We start from the raw sequence: 20,543 nt of genomic DNA, 5'->3' as shown, positions 1-20,543 counted from the left end.
GTCCAGCAAGTGATCTACTTAGGCCACTTGCTGTCCAAGAGGGGTAGGCAGTTGACACCCGACCGTATCCAGTTAATAGCGAGTCTTCCTCAGCCCAAGACCCAGAAGGAGGTACGTGCTTTTATCGGCCTCACTTCTTACTGCAGACAATGGATTCCTCAGTATGCATTTCTAGCTAAGCCACTGATACAGTTAACGACACAGGAGGCAGCCGTATCGACTGTCCTCCCTTGGACATCTGAACATACACTTAGTTTTAATGAATTAAAGAAAGCTCTATGCCAAGCTCCAGTTCTAGCAACACCGAACTACAGTAAGCCTTTTACACTTTTTGTCACTGAACGCGAAGGTACAGCATTATCTGTTCTCACACAAGATCAAGCAGGACAATACAAGCCCTGTGCTTATTTTTCAAGCACATTAGATCCAGTAGCCCAGGCGCTGCCTGCGTGCCTCAAGTCAGTTGCAGCCACAGCACTAGCTATCAGACAAAGTGATTCCATAGTATTAGGACATTCCTTGACAGTACAAGTTCCACACTCCGTGGAAGTTCTTTTAAACCGAACACAGACTCAGCACTTGACAATTGCACGTTTAACAGGTTATGAATTGACACTGTTCCAGCCACACATAGAAATCAGACGCTGCAACGTTTTAAATCCTGCAACACTGTTACCGTCAGTTAATTCAAATCCTGCCACACACGACTGTGTGGAAGTAGTTAATATTATGACTAAGCCAAGACAAGACTTGACAGATATTCCATTACCAGATCCCGACCTGACACTTTATGTGGATGGTTCATGTATGAGAACAAGTACAGGAGAACTAGTAGCCGCGTATGCAGTGACTACTGACACTGAAGTTATTGAAACACACCGTATTGACACCTTGTCTGCTCAAGCAGCAGAGCTAGTTGCTCTGACACAAGCCTGCATACACGCCAAGAACCTGAAAGTTAATGTTTACACAGATTCACGTTACGCATTCGGAGTTGTACACGACTTCGGAGTGCTCTGGCAGGAGAGAGGTTTTATGACTTCTCATGGAACCAAGATTCAGCATGGTCTCCTTATTCAGGCTCTGTTAGATGCCATACACTTACCGACATCCATTGCTATCATGAAATGTAAAGCACATACGAAAGTTACTGACACTATTTCTCAAGGTAATGATCTAGCAGATCGCACAGCCAAGCTTACAGCACAGACACCAGACATTCCAGTTAATAAGACACCGACATCCACTCTAGAACAGACTACATGTATGACAGTTAAGGACCCCACTCAAGATGTCATAGATATCCAGTTACATGCTACTCCCGAGGAAATCAAGAAATGGTCCGAACAAGGAGGGGTCCAGACAGATCAGGGATGGGTGACGAAGGGTAAAGCCACATGGTTTCTCCCCGACTCTATGGTTCAAGTCATTATCAATACCGCACATAGTCCAGCACATTTAGGAGAAAAAGCTATGTTAGACAGTATCCAGAACATTTGGTTCAACAAGCATTTACGAGCTGCAGCCAAGCAGAAAGTCCGTACCTGTATGATATGTTGTCAGTTTAATCCAGGTAAAAGTGTCCCGGTGGAACAAGGTGGATTCCAGCCCCCTGACCACCCTTTTGAAGTCCTCCAGATGGATTATATTCAGATGGAGCGATGTCGAGGTTTCAAGTATGTCCTCGTAGTTGTATGCGCTTTGTCCAGGTGGACAGAAGCATATCCAGTACCAGATTACACAGCCGCGACCACTGCCAAGCAGTTGGTTCGTGAATTCTTCCCCCGCTACGGACTCCCTAGAGTCGTATATTCTGACAACGGCCAGCCATTCTCATCTGAGCTCATGAAACATATTTCCCTTTTGTTAGGGTACCAGTGGAAGTTCCATTGTGTACGCCATCCAGAAGCAGCCGGTCTCGTAGAGAGACATAATCAGACCCTGAAAATCCGAATTGCAAAAGTATGTAAAGAGAAAGGTGTGGACTGGCTAGTAGCTCTGCCAGTTGCCTTGTTTTATATGCGCATGGTCGCACATTCCAGATCAGGTCTGTCCCCTTATGAGGTCGTATTCGGCCGCCCCCCTAACATGTGGGGTACACCTAGACCTCGAAGTATTACCGATGTTTCAAGTAATATGCTGACAGATTACCTAGCTTCCTTGATGTCTGCCCTCAACTCTTGTCGTTCACAGGTTGCTGCCGCATTTCCAGACAATACCGAGGTGGCACCGCATGAAATCGTTCCCGGATCCATGGTTCTCGTCCGGAATTTTGATCGTTCAGGTCCGCTGGAGCCTCGCTGGAAGGAACCCCGACAGGTCCTCCTGGCCACCCGTACTGCCGTCAAGCTAGAAGGCAGGAAGGGCTGGGTCCATTTGTCACATGTGAAAAGATTTTTTGGATTGAAACCTGTTTCAAAGAACATTTCCGAGGATCTTAAAGACTGCCAAAGTACTATTCTTAAGGACTGTCCCGCAAAAGACATTGCTACGAACCCTTCCCTGTTAGAGAAAACTCCGCAGCAGGAGTATAAGCTTAAACTAAGGTCTAGTAAAATAAGTCAGCCAGTTTGATTGTCTAAGTCCTCCCCTAGGTGAAACGGTTAGACCGGTTTCTGACATGTATATAATAGACCCCCATAGAGAGAGAGTTAGTGAGAACTCTAGAAGTTGCACTATTATTTTATGTTTTCTGCTATATTTCAGCATTATGATTTCCTGCACCAGTTATGCATTTTATTTGTATTTTCCAGTTTCTCATGTAAATAAGTCTGCTAATGCTACAGTAGAGCACACGTTTAGTGATCTGCCTCCTCATAAACTCTCATATCGTCTCGCTATGCGAAATAATTCTTTTATCCGCATGTTACATTATTCACACCAGACCAGCAATGCCACAAATTGTTGGGTGTGTGGTCGACTCCCCCCTTTCCAGACACCGAAGGGAGTTCTGCCACTCTTTCCTTATCCATTTTCACATAATGGTTCGTGTGGAGCATGGTCCACGTTAACGTCATCCTTAACAGATATGTCTTTTCTGAACAGTACATGTTTCCCAGACAAGCAAGGTCTTCCCCACAGAACAGGGTTAGATCTAGAAAATGAAGTTTATAATTTGGGTAATTATTCTTCGAATTTCATGGTCCTGAATGTTCAGTCTGATTCTACTCCAGACTTACCTGCTATTTCAGTACTACCAGTCAAAGGTGAATTATGTGTCCGAAATAATGGTTCCGTACATGTAGGCCATAGTGATTGTACTACTATCGTCAAGTATAGTGACAGTGGGAAATCTATTTTCAAAGCTTCACGTCATTCTTATTTTGTTTGTGGTCAGACCGCATATGTTCGTCTGCCCCTTGATTGGGATGGTACATGTTACATTGCCTTCCTACTGCCACCAGTTTTCCTAGCCCCACCTGACTATCATAGGAATTCCCACCTAGTACATACTAGACACAAGAGAAATTTCCCGATTGTCGATTATACTGAAACTGCTCTAGAACAATACATAGATATCAATAAAGGTGTCTTCCCCTACTTAGGTACTGTCGTGAATAGTAAACTGATACGTAGATTAACCAGAACCCTTGAAGCAGTAGTGATCGAGACTACTTCTGCTCTAGGTAACTTAACCGAAGAACAATCCTTTATGAGAATTGTCGTGCTCCAGAATCGTCTCGTCCTTGACGTCATACTGGCCGATAGGGGCGGGGCATGTAGAGTCATCGGATCTAGTTGCTGCATTTTCATTCCTAATAACGCGCCGTCTGTTTATTCAGCTATTACCAGACTCCATAAAATTGCCCATATGTTACACCAAGATCCAGGCACCTGGACATGGTCCGGTTGGTTCTGGAATATAATTTCCGCCTGGGGATGGAAAGTATTGTCATTTCTGGGTATTGCAGTAGCGATCATATTCAGTTGCTGCCTCTGTTTACAATGTGGCCCTGCGATTTGTGGCACTTGTGCTACCTCTTGTATTCCTAGTCCTAAGTCCCGTCCTAAATCCAGTTCCAAGAAAATTCGAGACGAGCAAATGATACTGTATGAAATGATAGATGGTATCATGAATATTGATGTTTCCTGATGGAAACGTAGTGACAAGGAGGGAATGTGGAAAAGTAAATTTTGCCATGTTCTGTGTCCCTACGTGTCCTCCATCTTATGTTATGTGTGCATGATTAATATGCATATGTATTCCCCATGTTTGATTAAAGACGCAATTATAGTTGTGTCCATCTCTAGTATGCCAGTTTCCAGTTCTCGTGAAAGCTACGAGTATCAGGCCTATGTAAAGTTACGTTGCCACGTTTCTCAGTGTGCACGTTATTTCATTGTAAAGTCCCTGTTTCTAGGCCTCGAAAGGGCCCGGACACCAGATTCAGCTCCTGTCTTCTGAGTCCTCGCTGAGGAGCGATACAGCCCCCACCTGTATCCTCGACCCTTCACTTACTTCCTGCCTCGCAGTGCCCGGCTCAGCCTGGCTCTGCCTCTGAGTCTGCCAAGAGTATGTTATGATTCTAGTTATCAGTCCAGCCCTCCTTCTCTGCATTCCTAAGCTACTGAATCGCATCAATAGTTTCCGTCATTTTCTAGCCTTTACGTCTCCATGTAAGAGAAATACTGCATTTAATGGTCATTTAATATTCTTCATCACGCACTACATGTAGAATAATGCATGCACCATTCTTAGAGTCTGTTAGCCTTTACCCCGATAACTTTTAGTTTATATCAACATGTTCTCTAAACATCAGATACTAGATAGGGTTTAGGTACATGTCGCCCTGACTCTCCAGACTTCAGTCTCTGCTCCTAGCACAGAGTTCATAGCCCCCAGCTTCTCCTAGTAACACGTCATTGTCAGTTTGCGCGCACCATTAGGTTAGAGGTCCCGGCTCCTTAGGTAGCCCCCTCCATGTTTCCGCCCCATTTATGACATATTCTGTTACGTTTACATCACATGTCTATGTATACGCCCCTGTTACACCCATTTTCACCCTTATCTTTCGCGACTGCTATTGACCACACCCACTGCTCCGCCTACTGTAATTCATTGTAATGTAACTGTTTTAGTATATATATTGGTGCACTGTTATTAAATGTTACGCCGATCCTGATCCTGCCCCCGGCAGCGCTGCCATCCTGTTCCCGTGCAGGTTGTCCTGTTCCTGTCCTTTATGCTGTATTAAACCTGCAAACTCCTACTACCTCGAATCTTGACTCTTATTTATTGAGCTATCTGTTATTGCTATGTCCAGTAAAAACTAGATCCGGTATTATTTATTTATATACCACAGAGCGCGCAGTAACCCTGGGGCATCCTGGCGCTAGAACCTGGTAGTCATGAGGGAGAAGCAGCGGGAGGGAAGGGGGGATCAGGGAAACAGATGGGTTTTCAGTGCTTTCCTAAATTGAAGGAGAATTGGTTCGGTTCTCAGTTTCCGGGGGAGACTGTTCCAGAGCTTTGCCGTGTTCACTGAGAAGCGGCGGCCTCCCGTTCGGGCTCTTTTGACTTTATGGACCGTGACGAGGTTCTCATGGTTTGACCGGAGTGATCTGGTGGCTTTATAGGGGATGATACAGTCTTTGAGAATGGGTGGTCCTTTGTTGTGGAGAGTTTTATGTGCCAGGCAGAGGGCCTTGAAGACTACCCTTTCTCTGACTGGCAGCCAGTGAAGCTGTTTCAGGGCTGGTTTGGCCGAAGATCGGCCGGGGTGTTGGTCCTAAGTCGGGCGGCCACGTTCTGGATTCTCTGAAGGGTGTTGAGTGTGACTTCCGGTGCTCCCAGATAGATTGCGTTGCTGTAGTCCAGCCGAGACAAGATGAGGCCCTGGATCAGCAATTTTTGGGAGGTGAAGGGGAGTAAGGGAAGCACCTTCCTGCATTCCCTGAGGAGTCCAAAGCATATTGCTGTGGGTGCATGGGTGCTGTGAGTTTTCCATCCCTGCAGGGATCTCATTTGCGCATAATTGTTTTCGTGTAAGCGCCTAATAAGTTGAATTAGATACACAGGGGGGCCATCTCAATTAGAACTGACCACATTTTTTTCCCTTGGCACCAGGTCAAAATCTGACCTCAGGTCTACAAATATTAAAAAGAGGCTACCCCCCTCCAGGCAGACCGTCTTCCAGTACAACAGTTGAAGCCTTAGTAATTGGTCCAGGGTCGACAGTTTTTCCCTGAACCCTGCCTGGAGGGGGGAAAGTACACTCTTATCATCCATCCAGGATTGGAGCCTGAGGAGCAAGACACGTGCAAACATTTTTTGGGGGATGTCAATTAAACTAATTGGTCTATAATTACTACATAATAGTGGGGAGCCCTTTTTAAAAATCTGGATTATCTCCGCGCCGAACCAGCTAGCGGGAATCTTCATACCCATCATAATTGCGTTAAAAAGGACCCAGAAATACGGAGCTCATATGGGAGGTTCACTCCTAAAGAGATCCCCAGGGATCTTATCCAAACCTGGGGCTTTACCTGGGACTATTTTTGCCACTGCTTCCTTTATTTACTGTAGACTTATGCTCAGTCCAGAGCTGCCATCAGAATAATGATCTATGTCCCTTATAACTAGGGGATTATCCACTACTGGGGGGCATCCAGCTATTGGGAGTTCCTCAGACCTCCTTTCCTCCTTATAAAGAGATTCGAAGTATTCCCGCCAGACCTCTTCATCCAGATTTGGTTCTAACGCTCTTTTAGGTATGGTCGAACCAGAATTTACAACTCTCCAGAATGTCCTCATATCTCTATCGACTAGTGCGGTTTTTAATAGATCCCAATTTTCCGTTTCCCACCTATGTTTCGCTTCATGGGCAACTAATTTATAAACCCTTCTCAAAATTTTGATTTAAGGGCAATCCTTTGCTTTAATAGAAGCCACTAACGCGCCTTTAGCCTTACGGTAAGATGCGTTGTACCAAGGGTGGGGCACTGGCCTACCCGTTCTACTAGTTTATTGGGAAAAACTAAATTTAATACGATTTATTTAAATTTTTCATGATTTAGCTCAATCGCCTCATTATCCATAAGGTCCCTATTATGATTGTATAGGGTAGAGGCTTCTATAAAAATGGGTAATAGAGCATCATAGAGACTGCTCATGTTTTCCTGTGATTGGTTAAAATTAATCCAACGTACTCTCTTCCTGCAGTTCGAAACAATTAACTTAGAATCGCTGGGAGTATCATCAGAATGAGCTCTCTCTGGATTAATATTTGGAGATCTACTACTAGGGCATCATGGTCACTGTCGACACGTGGAAGAATTTTAAAATCAACCATCCTATCCCAAAAGTTAGTGTTAATAAGAATATAGTCTAGTATGAACCCTCGGTCCTTGCTGTGGAACGTGTAATCATGTGATGTTTCAGAAACTGATCATCCATTACACGCTCTTAGAGAGTGTTTAAGGACATGGCAATTTAACTGAATTACGAGGGGGGATCATTTATTTACTTTTGGGCATCTAGATTCCGGTATTTCAAAGAGGAGGTCCTCTTCAAGAAGACTGTCAAGAAGCAAGCCCTCAAGAGGCTAGAACTGACAGTTGAGGTCCCCTCCTACTATGACCATTTGGTTTAAAGCAATACTGGATAAAAATATATCTAAATCCTCCACAGTAGTGGACTCCTTTCCCTTAGAGGTAGGCCTCGAGTACACATTGATTAAAACAAATCGGGGATTTAAGAGGGAACTGCAATCAAACGCATAATATATCACTAGAACCTGTATCAAGTTGCACAACCGTGCAACCTAGGTGAACACCTACCCATGTAGTTAAGCCCCCTGATGGTCTCCTTACACCACCCGATATTGCCGGGATGCTAAAAGACGCTTAACCCAGCTTGATTACCTCTCCTCTTGCCCAAGTTTCTTGGAACAAGAATATATCATATTGACTAATAAAAGATCTCCAATCAGGGTCTTCTATTTTGTTATTGATGCCCGCAACATTCCAAGACAAAACCCGTGCAGCCTGGGAATTAAATATATTCTTGTTGGCAATTTCCAGGGACTGGGGATTCATTTTCACTCTACCTATTTCTGAGTCTACCTGCTCGACTATCCCTTCTGCTGTAGACTGATGGAAACTTTCATTCAGGGCTAAACAACCCTTAGTAGGGTTACTGCTTCGGGAGCCGCTCATGCACTCTCCGACCAGACCTTCCTCTCTTTGGGGATGTAGCCCTGTAGGGTAGCCCTTATATTCATGATCAATAGACACGGCGGATGTTTCTCCCTGAACAACAGAATTAATACATAGGGAGTTGAGGCAGGGGAAAGATTTATGTTTGGTGGACAATATGTTTGATCATTGTGCTCATGTATCGGTCGCGTTACTTCCTTCACCTGGCCTGGTTTATTAAGAGATTCCCCTGTTCTTTTAGTGGCTAATGGATAATTATTTGTTGCATTAGTTTGGTTTGTGGAAGACTTTGCCGCACTGTTTTCATTATGCTTCCTAACTTGTTGTGGGCATTCTGAGTTTACATTTATTTTCATTCTTTCATTTGGAATAGAACAGTGTTTGTCTACTGGGTGGCTATTTGTGGCCTGCTTACTTGTCATGGTATCAGAGGTGGTGTTGGCCTTAGTTATCTCCCTTGGTTTTAACCCTTCATTCAAAATTGCTTTCAGCCCTTTCAACCTTTCTAATATGGGTCTGAACTCCTCTTTGACAATGACTCTCATTTGGGTCTGGAGATTTAGTACCAGCGCTGTCACCCACACAGGCTGATCGGTGGCCTGGCATGTGGAGTCCACTGCTATGCTACCCGCCAAGGGCTGGTCTATATCTGCAATGGGGCCCTGTCGTTTTTTCTTTTAGCTGGCGGCTTTGTTTTGGATCTTACTTTAGCTTTGGTGTTGATATCTAACTGGATTGGAGCACTACTATTTGGAGATTCCATGCTCGTTATATCTAGATCTAGCAGTGGGTCATTAGACAGCTCTATAGGTAGGGCTTCTAATTCACAAGAAGGGCTGGAGATCAGTGATTCAGATTCTAAATTTGGTGTAATGGATAAACGCATCTCAGTCCGTTCCATTTCTGAGGCCACAGCTCCCAGGGCTTCCTCCAACATCCTGTCTATGGATGTGGGTTTGGCGCTAGGTTTGGGCGGAGCTGAAATTAGTTTCTTGGTCACACAAGCCCTTTTACCCATCTTTAGAACTTCCGAATAATTTAGACAGTTAAATAAACGTACCGATGTAGTATGCAAAATGGGGCTACACACACAAAAGATTCAGCGTATCCTTAGTAGGCCCTTGATTGTGACAAATGTATAAGTAAACAGGTCCTGGGGGCTTTCGATCCAAATAGTAAAATGGCAGGCAACAGTACCTTTTTGTCTGAGACTCTCTTTACAAATAGCAGGGGGGTAGCCCAGCCCAGCCTCTTCTGGTCACAGACGGCCTGCCCTTTTCCCGGGCTTAGCCCGCGCACGTCCTGCGCTGCGGGAGGAACTGAGTGTTTAAGTCCTTCCGGTTGCAAGGGGGGAGGGGCAAGTGCTCGGCTGGTAGCCCCGGTGGTTTCTGGCTCCTGGAGTTGCTGTCGCGTTACCCCACAAACACACAATCCATACGAAGCGTCTCCCGCAAGGAGTCTTTAAAGGTCCCGGATGCAGGGGGAGGGGCAAGTGCTCGGCTGGTAGCCCCGGTGGTTTTTGGCTCCTGGAGTTGCTGCCGCATCACCCCACAAACACACAATCCATACGAAGCGTCTCCCACGAAGTGGGAGGCGCAAGGAGTCTTTAAAGGTCCCGGATGCAGGGGGGAGGGGCAAGTGATCGGCTGGTAGCCCCGGTGGTTTCTGGCTCCTGGAGTTGCTGTCGCATTACCCCACAAACACACAATCCATACAAAGCGTTTCCTGCGAAGCTGGAGGCGCGAGGAGTCTTTAAAGGTCCCGGATGCAGGGGAGAGTGGCAAGTGATTGGCTGGTAGCCCCGGTGGTTTCTGGCTCCTGGAGTTGCTGCCGCGTCACCCCACAAACACACAATCCATAAGAAGCGGGAGGCGCGAGGAGTCTTTAAAGGTCCCGGATGCAGGGGGGAGGGGCAAGTGCTCAGCTGGTAGCCCCGGTGGTTTCTGGCTTCTGGAGTTGCTGCCGCGTCACCCCACAAACACACACTCCATACAAAGCATCTCCCGCGAAGCGGGAGGCACGAGGAGTCTTTAAAGGTCCCGGATGCATTCGGGAGGTGCAAGTGCTCGGCTGGTAGCCCCGGTGGTTTCTGGCTCCTGGAGTTGCTGCTGCGTCGCCCCACAAACACACAATCCATACATAGGAAGCGTCTCCCGCAAAGCGGGAGGCGCAAGGAGTCTTTAAAGGTCCCGGATGCAGGGGGAGGGGTAAGTGCTCGGCTGGTAGCCCCGGTGGTTTCTGACTCCTGGAGTTGCTGCCACATCACCCCACAAACACATAATCCATACAACGCATCTCCCCATGTTGAATATGCACTTACAAGAGCATACAATGAATTAGCGCTAGTGACAGACTACTTCAAGTGCAGGCAACAGCTTAAGTCCTCTGCCTAGAATTGCAGACTTTGGCAAATCAGGATGCAAATGTATATATTTTTTTTAAGTAGCAATCATATGAATTATTTTTGCGCCTTCATAATTATTAATTGTTGAAAAGAAAAGATTTTATACTTACATCATACCCTGTTATGGCTGTCTGATGCATGGAGTCATTAACCGATTTTAGCAAATCCAACATGGAATCTAGAGCCTCTTGTAATTCTTGAATGCCATCAGAGTTATTGCTAAATTTCAGTAGCTCCTTTAACAAAGCAGAGTACATTATTAACATTCAAATTCATTTCAAACAAATATCACAGAATGCCATCTTCAATGCGGAGATAGTAGAAAGTTACATTTTACATACATATATATATATATATATATATATATTTACGCATTCTTTTTTCCAGTAGATCTTCAATGCAAACATAAGAAGCGAAACAATTATGCCAGGTTTTCTGGATTGGTTTAAAAAATTTTAGGGCCATTGGTCTTCTTTTATAAAAACATTTACAAAAAATCTAATACTGCTAGACACGAGTAAGGCGAATTGATGGGAAAGGGGACATGTAAATAAAAATTTAAAAATACTGACTACCAAAATAAGGACACCATTTCTGCTTCTCTCTTTGGGGGACGTGAACTGGAAAGGGCAAGAGTCACATATAGAACAGGGAGTTAGAAATGTATCTCTAAAGAGTGTTTCTTGCCCTCCTCTGAAATTCTATGTTTGTGAATCGCCAACATAGATGCTAGATGTGGTCAACAGGGTATACGTGAATAGGCGGAAACGGACAGGACGGTAAATGCAAGGCACTAGAAGCATGATATGGAAACCAGGGCTTTTACTAAGAGATCAACATAAGAAGCCATGTGATTGCTTTGTGGAAGGCATAGAATCCAGGAAGCTTTTGAAGGTTTTACACTAAAGACACACATTTTTTTAAGGTTGGCATTGGATTCAGCTCTGGATTACTTGTGGGATGGAGGTAAAACTCACAGCTGAGGCAGAGACACTGAGGAAGAACTCCTGTACTATGACTTGTCCTCATTTAAAGCTGAGGGGGGAAATACAATTAAGATAAGCACACACCTTGTGGTCATCTGATGACTAGCCTGCCTTAAGACAGATACAATGTTGACAAATGGTGAACAGCATCATGGTTCTCTGTATATTTCAGGAATTTCCAGGTTCAAATAGAGAAGGTGAGTAAAGTTTTGTCTCAAAACAGTTCTCAAACCGTCTGCTGCTGTTTGGAAGGAGAGCTCTGACAGTGTCCTGCAACTAGGGTATCCTTCAAGTGTTGTGCCTGGCGTATCACTGAAGCAGTAATGCAGGCAGTCTCTGGCATCTGGCATCACAGCGTCACTGTCCCACATCCTCAGGGTCAGTCTCAACTTCTCTGGTATAGAGGCATGGCCTGCTGGTATCAGCAAATGTAACAAAGGTGGAAATATTTAAACTGTCCAAGTGTAGAGGAAACTGATTCAAGATTTTTATGTTTCCTTGAGTTTATTGATTCAGCTCTATTTTGAAAAGGGGGGGGTCAAAGAAGAGAGCTTTAGGTAAGGCCACAAAACTGTGCTAAACTGCAAATGCCTCTCTAGTTGTTAATCAATAGTCCCTTCTTGCCGCTTGTCATGCTCAGAATAGTGTGACCAGTATGGGGTCAGAATGAGGCTGAATACTGAGGCTGGGGTGGGAAAATAACCAAAAGCTTCAGAATGACAGCTTCTACCACACTCTATTCTCCAATATGCCCACTTTTATTGGCCTAATTGATAATCCAAGCACTCTCCTCTCTTAGTCCTGGTCCCTTGATATATCTCCATAAAAAAATTGATGTCCAGAGATTTTCATTTTTGATTTGTGTTTTTATATCATTAGAAAAGTAAATTAGCTTGGGTAGACATTGCTAATCTGGGCCGAATGTTTTCTGGAACGATAAGACCTATATACTCCATTTTGGTGTCAAAACATAGGTTTTGAGGGTAAATTAGTCTTATAGAGACAGAAACTAACTCCTCAGAGCAGGTTTCAGGTTCTCCGTTGATTCAAATTCGTAAACATGAGCAAAGCAGGTGGTAGCAGAGGCTGTTTACCTCCTGACAGAGTATTGCTAACTACAAAATCTGAGGACTCCTTCAACAAAGAAATATGTGTCATATGCCAAACTAATCTGAAAGAATAGCTAACATCAACTGAGGCTGGACAAAAGATAATTTGTGATGCTGTAGAAATACGCCAAGACGAAGTTCACAAAAGATATATGGGTGAAGAGGAACAAATATTTAATCATTTTAACAACAAGGGCTACAATTTGTATACAATGGAAAGAAGCCTAGAAATAATGTGTAAAAAATAGCCAAAAAGATGGCGGCGTAATCGGACGCAGGTCTCCGAGGCTCCCTGCCCGATTCCGCCTACACGCCGCAATCCTTGCCGAATCTCCCCTAAAAGCAGGGGAAAGCACAGGGAGAAGAGCTTCATAGCAGCGGCAACCCCAAAATCGAGCCACTGATTTACTTGCCTCGTGGGGGGCTCCGAATGCGAGAGGACGTCTAGCCGTGGCCCGTAATGGCGGCCGCGCCGGGGATCTGACCGGCTCAGACGCCGCTGCTCCGGGGTCTCTGGGGGCAGGCCTGGCCGGCTTGACGGGCTGAGTGCGGAGCCTGCTGACTCGAGTCCCCGCTGCGTCCCTGGAGCTGGGGACCCAGGACCAGTCGTATCGCCATCTTCGCGACTCGGCCGGTGTTCAAGGGAGACCCGGCCGGACGTCACGAAAATCGAGGCCCCGGCTTCGGGCCTAGCTCCCAGACGCTGGCGGTCTTTGGCGCGGCCGACCGGAGCGCCTCTACGGTGGAAGACCAGACCCTGCCAGCAATGGACTGCGCGCCGCGCCCCCCCCCCACGGTGAATTGGGCTTGTGAGTGCCCTAAGAGGACCAGCGTGCCCCAACGTGGCCGACGGGGATGGCGCCGAGGTAGCCCCGTGGCCCCACAGAACCGGGGTACACTCCATAGGAGAGCGTAGCGGCACTGAAGGGCCAGAATCATGGCAGAGGACCGCTCCTAGCCCTGTGGGCATAAAGGTGAGGAGAGTGGAGGTGGGCACCATAGAAAGCTCACGGGGCACAATCGAGCCCCCGGCGTGGGGTTGACTGAGGAGGCCAGAGCTGCGTCACACTTAAGGACTGCGGGCCGGACGGGGCACACTAACATTGGGCTGTTGGAAGCCGCAATTCACAAGCCCCTACTGCACAATACTGGAAGGTGGCCCGGCGGGGGGTGTATGATTCACTGCACAGGGACCAACAACGCGGCACTCTTGGCTGGCTGGGGGGCGATTGGCCGCATCAGCCGTCTTGACCCCGGGCGTCGCGGGGGGGGTGCACTGAACTACGCCGACACGACTCGCCCCTAACTGCTGCACCACCGGATTCCTGCACCTACCACAGGCCCTGAAATCCATCGCCTGCTTGTCTCCGGGGCTGCCCACAACATGGCGGGACAGAGGGGAAAGAAGGGGACCCAGAGGCTCCCTGAGCTAATGGCTAAGTCCCAGGCCCAGCCCAGCAAAGACCCACCCTCCCCGGTGACCACGAGATCACTGCCACAACCTGCAGATGACCAGGTACCCATCACCAGATCCTTTCTAGAGAGATTGTTTAATTCACTTAGAGAGGACTTAAAATCCTTGAAACAGGAGGTGGCGAGTGAAGTCCGAGAGCTCCGGCGCGATGTGGAGGGCCTGGGAGAGCGGGTGGCTGCCGTTGAAGAGGCTGATCAAACCAGAAGCAGCGAAATTGAGCAGCTCCAGCAAGAAGTCTTACGCCTCACAGACCAGCAGCTGGACCTCCAAGCCCACGCAGAGGACCTTGAAAACCATTCCCGTTGAAACAACATACGGTTCCGGGGGGTCCCTCAGAAAGCAGAGGCACTGATTTACTTGCCTCGTGGGGGGCTCCGAATGCGAGAGGACGTCTAGCCGTGGCCCGTAATGGCGGCCGCGCCGGGGATCTGACCGGCTCAGACGCCGCTGCTCCGGGGTCTCTGGGGGCAGGCCTGGCCGGCTTGACGGGCTGAGTGCGGAGCCTGCTGACTCGAGTCCCTGCTGCGTCCCTGCAGCTGGGGACCCAGGACCAGTCGCATCGCCATCTTCGCGACTCGGCCGGTGTTCAAGGGAGACCCGGCCGGACGTCACGAAAATCGAGGCCCCGGCTTCGGGCCTAGCTCCCAGACGCTGGCGGTCTTTGGCGCGGCCGACCGGAGCGCCTCTACGGTGGAAGACCAGACCCTGCCAGCAATAGACTGCGCGCCGCGCCCCCCCCCCCCACGGTGAATTGGGCTTGTGAGTGCCCTAAGCGGACCAGCGTGCCCCAACGTGGCCGACGGGGATGGCGCCGAGGTAGCCCCGTGGCCCCACAGAACCGGGGTACACTCCATAGGAGAGCGTATCGGCACTGAAGGGCCAGAATCATGGCAGAGGACCGCTCCTAGCCCTGTGGGCATAAAGGTGAGGAGAGTGGAGGTGGGCACCATAGAAAGCTCGGGGGGCACAATCGAGCCCCCGGCGTGGGGTTGACTGAGGAGGCCAGAGCTGCGTCACACTTAAGGACTGCGGGCCGGACGGGGCACACTAACATTGGGCTGTTGGAAGCCGCAATTCACAAGCCCCTACTGCACAATACTGGAAGGTGGCCCGGCGGGGGGTGTATGATTCACTGCACAGGGACCAACAACGCGGCACTCTTGGCTGGCTGGGGGGCGATTGGCCGCATCAGCCGTCTTGACCCCGGGCGTCGCAGGGGGGTGCACTGAACTACGCCGACACGACTCACCCCTAACTGCTGCACCACCGGATTCCTGCACCTACCACAGGCCCTGAAATCCATCACCTGCTTGTCTCCGGGGCTGCCCACAACATGGCGGGACAGAGGGGAAAGAAGGGGACCCAGAGGCTCCCTGAGCTAATGGCTAAGTCCCAGGCCCAGCCCAGCAAAGACCCACCCTCCCCGGTGACCACGAGATCACTGCCACAACCTGCAGATGACCAGGTACCCATCACCAGATCCTTTCTAGAGAGATTGTTTAATTCACTTAGAGAGGACTTAAAATCCTTGAAACAGGAGGTGGCGAGTGAAGTCCGAGAGCTCCGGCGCGATGTGGAGGGCCTGGGAGAGCGGGTGGCTGCCGTTGAAGAGGCTGATCAAACCAGAAGCAGCGAAATTGAGCAGCTCCAGCAAGAAGTCTTACGCCTCACAGACCAGCAGCTGGACCTCCAAGCCCACGCAGAGGACCTTGAAAACCATTCCCGTTGAAACAATATACGGTTCCGGGGGGTCCCTCAGAAAGCAGAGGCACTGATTTACTTGCCTCGTGGGGGGCTCCGAATGCGAGAGGACGTCTAGCCGTGGCCCGTAATGGCGGCCGCGCCGGGGATCTGACCAGCTCAGACGCCGCTGCTCCGGGGTCTCTGGGGGCAGGCCTGGCCGGCTTGACGGGCTGAGTGCGGAGCCTGCTGACTCGAGTCCCCGCTGCGTCCCTGGAGCTGGGGACCCAGGACCAGTCGCATCGCCATCTTCGCGAGTCGGCCGGTGTTCAAGGGAGACCCGGCCGGACGTCACGAAAATCGAGGCCCCGGCTTCGGGCCTAGCTCCCAGACGCTGGCGGTCTTTGGCGCGGCCGACCGGAGCGCCTCTACGGTGGAAGACCAGACCCTGCCAGCAATAGACTGCGTGCCGCGCCCCCCCCCCCCACGGTGAATTGGGCTTGTGAGTGCCCTAAGCGGACCAGCGTGCCCCAACGTGGCCGACGGGGATGGCGCCGAGGTAGCCCCGTGGCCCCACAGAACCGGGGTACACTCCATAGGAGAGCGTATCGGCACTGAAGGGCCAGAATCATGGCAGAGGACCGCTCCTAGCCCTGTGGGCATAAAGGTGAGGAGAGTGGAGGTGGGCACCATAGAAAGCTCGGGGGGCACAATCGAGCCCCCGGCGTGGGGTTGACTGAGGAGGCCAGAGCTGCGTCACACTTAAGGACTGCGGGCCGGACGGGGCACACTAACATTGGGCTGTTGGAAGCCGCAATTCACAAGCCCCTACTGCACAATACTGGAAGGTGGCCCGGCGGGGGGTGTATGATTCACTGCACAGGGACCAACAACGCGGCACTCTTGGCTGGCTGGGGGGCGATTGGCCGCATCAGCCGTCTTGACCCCGGGCGTCGCAGGGGGGTGCACTGAACTACGCCGACACGACTCACCCCTAACTGCTGCACCACCGGATTCCTGCACCTACCACAGGCCCTGAAATCCATCGCCTGCTTGTCTCCGGGGCTGCCCACAACATGGCGGGACAGAGGGGAAAGAAGGGGACCCAGACGCTCCCTGAGCTAATGGCTAAGTCCCAGGCCAAGCCCAGCAAAGACCCACCCTCCCCGGTGACCGCGAGATCACTGCCACAACCTGCAGATGACCAGGTACCCATCACCAGATCCTTTCTAGAGAGATTGTTTAATTCACTTACAGAGGACTTAAAATCCTTGAAACAGGAGGTGGCGAGTGAAGTCCGAGAGCTCCGGCGCGATGTGGAGGGCCTGGGAGAGCGGGTGGCTGCTGTTGAAGAGGCTGATCAAACCAGAAGCAGCGAAATTGGGCAGCTCCAGCAAGAAGTCTTACGCCTCACAGACCAGCAGCTGGACCTCCAAGCCCACGCAGAGGACCTTGAAAACCATTCCCGTCGAAACAACATACGGTTCCGGGGGGTCCCTCAGAAAGCAGAGGGGACTGATGTCGCCGAATACCTGCGAGCCCTCTTCAGGAACATCTTGGGGGAGCCGGCGGACTTTGCTATTCGCATCAACAGGGCGCACAGGGTTGGGCTGCCTCGACGAACCTCTGCCCCACCACCGGACATTTTGGCCTTCCTCCCTGATTTTCCGTTAAAAGAGCGGATTCTCAGAGAGGCCCGGCGAAACCAGCCCCTTCAGTATCAAGGTCACCCCATAGCCCTATATCAGGACCTCTCCGCCATCACTCTGCAAAAACGCAAAGAATTCAAGAGAGCGACGGACTTCCTATGACAACACGAGGTCCCCTACTCATGGGGTCATCCGTTTCGACTAATATTCAAGTGGAACGGATGGCTGCATCACCTGCGGTCGCTTAAGGACATCTGCACCCTCCTGGGACTTGAACAAGAAGTTGATGAGCCTATACCGGGAGCATCGCAAGGGCCGTCCAGGGACAGATGGCACACAGTGAATCGTAGACTATCCCTGTCGCATCGCCTAAAGCCAGACGCCTCTGTCATCTCACAGGAACGCGCAACAGCGGTGGCGGAGGTGGCCAAGGAGACCTCTCCCCCTGAGTGATTGGTACTTTTTCTTGGGAGGCTTCTTATAGCACATGCTCTGCACATGCGGTGGGAGGGAGTCGGGCGGGGGGCCGGAGAGGCCGTCATCGGAGATGACCCGCACAGGAAACACTACCACAGTCCTGTGTGAACTACCGGGACTGGGACTATGCTTCTTCTTGGTTTGGGGGAGGGGAGGAGTTATTTCGATCTGGAACAATGGACTCTGAACTTGAACATAGAGTCTGACAGTTGGATTGTTTGGGGTGGTTTGAGGATAGTTCAGGGGAGGACGGGGGGTAGGGGGTAATCGGTGGTGGCAGCCCACTTTTACCTGTGCTGGATGTCCCGCGTGGGCAGAATGTTGGGTGGAGGATGATCTGGCTGGGACGGCGTAGGGCCTTTCACTGCAACACGAGAGGGTGGACGGAAGTGACACCAGATGATCGGCCCCCGGGGAATGGTGGGGTAAGTCACGACATGAGATGTATGCCTGAGGGCCCGAGTGCCCAATTCCATATAGATACCCTGGGTTACATGTTGCAATGCCTATTACAATAGGTACTTGGAATGTTAGGGGGCTCAACTCCCCCCAGAAGAGGCAGAAGGTTTGGAAGTACATCCTAGACCACCATAAAGACATTATTGCGCTTCAAGAAACTCATCTAATGAAAACTGAGGACTTTCGCCTGAAACATAAATTGTACCCACTTATTTATAAATCTTCCGCTCCTTCCAAGTACAAGGGGGTAGCACTCCTATTTCGCTCCTCCACTCACTTTCAGCCCCTGGGCATACTAAATGACAAAGACGGTCGATGGCTGATGGTCAAGGGACGGCTGAAGGGGAAGCTGTGCACATTTGTGACGCTGTATGCCCCCAACAGCGGGCAGAGAGACTTCCTACACACACTCTTGGGTAAGATAACGGACTTTGCTGAGGGCCCTCTATTTCTACTAGGGGATTTCAACTTGGTTTGGCACTCCTCCCTTGACAGCACACACACTAACTGCTCTGGCCTGGGCTCCTTCCATCCTGACACTCAGGGACTCATTCAAGACATGGGCCTGTTGGATACCTGGAACAGGACCGGCCCAAGAACGTCTACCTTAGCACCCCGACACATACCACTTTGACGGTTTGGGACTCTGTGGCGACACTGGAAGGCTGGTCTTCCTTTCCTTCGCCCTTTACTCCTATCCACTTCAACCTGGCCTTCCCCCCTGCACTCCAAGAAGGGCCATTTGACACCTGGAGGGAGGGCGGTTGACTGGCCTTGTCCCACCTGTTCCACAATTATGATCCCCTCACATTTGACAATTGTAAAAGAGATTATGGGATAGGAGATTCTGAATGCTTCCACCACACTCAGATGCTACATTGGGCCCTAGGTCCTCAGATACGGGATGGGGCAACTCAATCCCTCACCAAGTTTTAATCCTTCCTAGTTAAATCTTACAGCATGAAGGGTGCCATTTCCTTCCTTTATAAGCTCCTGCTATCCTCAACAGCGACCCCTCGGCCACGATACATGACACTGTGGGAGGGGTTGGACCAACGGTACATTACTGACGAGGAGTGGTCACATCTATGGTCCGATATTTTTAAGTTTAATCAATCTGCAGATTTACGGGAAGCACATTTAAAGACGATGACTGATTGGTATCTGTACCCCTCAAAATTGGCTTGTATCTTCCCGGGGACATCGGATAGGTGTTGGCGAGGGTGTGGTCTCTTGGGCGACTTTCAACACATTTGGTGGGACTGTCCCTCTATTAGACCCTTTTGGGAAGAAATATTAGCCCAGGTGAAGGACTTACTGGGGTACCCTATACCGACCTCCATGACTGAGACTCTTCTGGGGATCCGGGACCCTATGTTAGAACACCAAACCAGGGTGGACAAGAGAATCATGTGGCTCTGTATAGGGGCAGCTAAAATCACTATCGCGGCGGCTTGGAAGAAAAAGGAAGCGCTGGCGATGTCCCTGTGGCATTCCCGCCTCTGGAGGCTACTCAGTATGGAGTGTATGTCGGACATCTTCAGAGAGGACTTCAAAAACGTTGAATTTAGGTGAGGTCCGCTGGTCGCCTTCCTGTCTCGTGGATTGCCCTCAGCGGTCTGTCCCCCCACAGTTCGGGCTTTGCATCTCTTCCAACTCTAAGTGTTCCTTTTTTTGTGACACCAATCAGGGACGACGCCACCACCGGGGGGGGGGATGGGGGGAAGGGGGATAGTGGGGGGGGGGTTTGGGGGGAGTTCAGTTCCACTGTTTGACCTCATGGTTGCTATCAATGGTTTCTTTCCTCTTTTTTTCCCTTTGTGAGCCCCAGGGGGCGACCCCTAATCGCTCGAGAGCGATAGCCTCTACCCTCTGATGGACCCATTTGTGCACAAGCTCTCCCCCAGGGTCGTGAGAGCCCAGTACACTGCTACTACCATTGCTGCGGAGAGAGACTTACTGGCGCACTTGTTACCCTTTGGAGCTGTAACTTGTCACTGGGTCTGTTCATGGGGACCGGGATACGTGGACCTAGATCTTTGGGCTCCTTTTTAACTTGGTTAGCATGTAGGCTTTGATCTGGTCGCCCCTGTGTGGGAACATGGGCGGACTGTGCCATGAGTTGTTTTCAATCAAATCAATAAAGAT

General features: G+C 49.8%; 1 protein-coding gene across 1 annotated transcript in view; it reads right to left on the bottom strand.

Moving 5' to 3' along the window:
- The window catches only part of MCF2 (MCF.2 cell line derived transforming sequence), a 1,062,111-nt gene that overhangs the window by 186,467 nt on the left and 855,101 nt on the right, over nucleotides 1-20,543 (bottom strand). Inside the window, exon 21 of the mRNA XM_078688611.1 lies at nucleotides 10,672-10,797. Within this exon, the coding sequence (XP_078544737.1) occupies nucleotides 10,672-10,797 (126 nt within the window). The remainder of the gene's footprint in view (nucleotides 1-10,671; nucleotides 10,798-20,543) is intronic.

Source organism: Lissotriton helveticus, chromosome 4_1 (assembly GCF_964261635.1).
Source record: "Lissotriton helveticus chromosome 4_1, aLisHel1.1, whole genome shotgun sequence".
In the NCBI taxonomy this organism is placed as follows: Eukaryota; Metazoa; Chordata; class Amphibia; order Caudata; family Salamandridae; genus Lissotriton; species Lissotriton helveticus.
The sequence above is the reverse complement of the archived record's forward strand: the minus strand, read 5'-3'. Positions and strand labels throughout refer to the sequence as shown.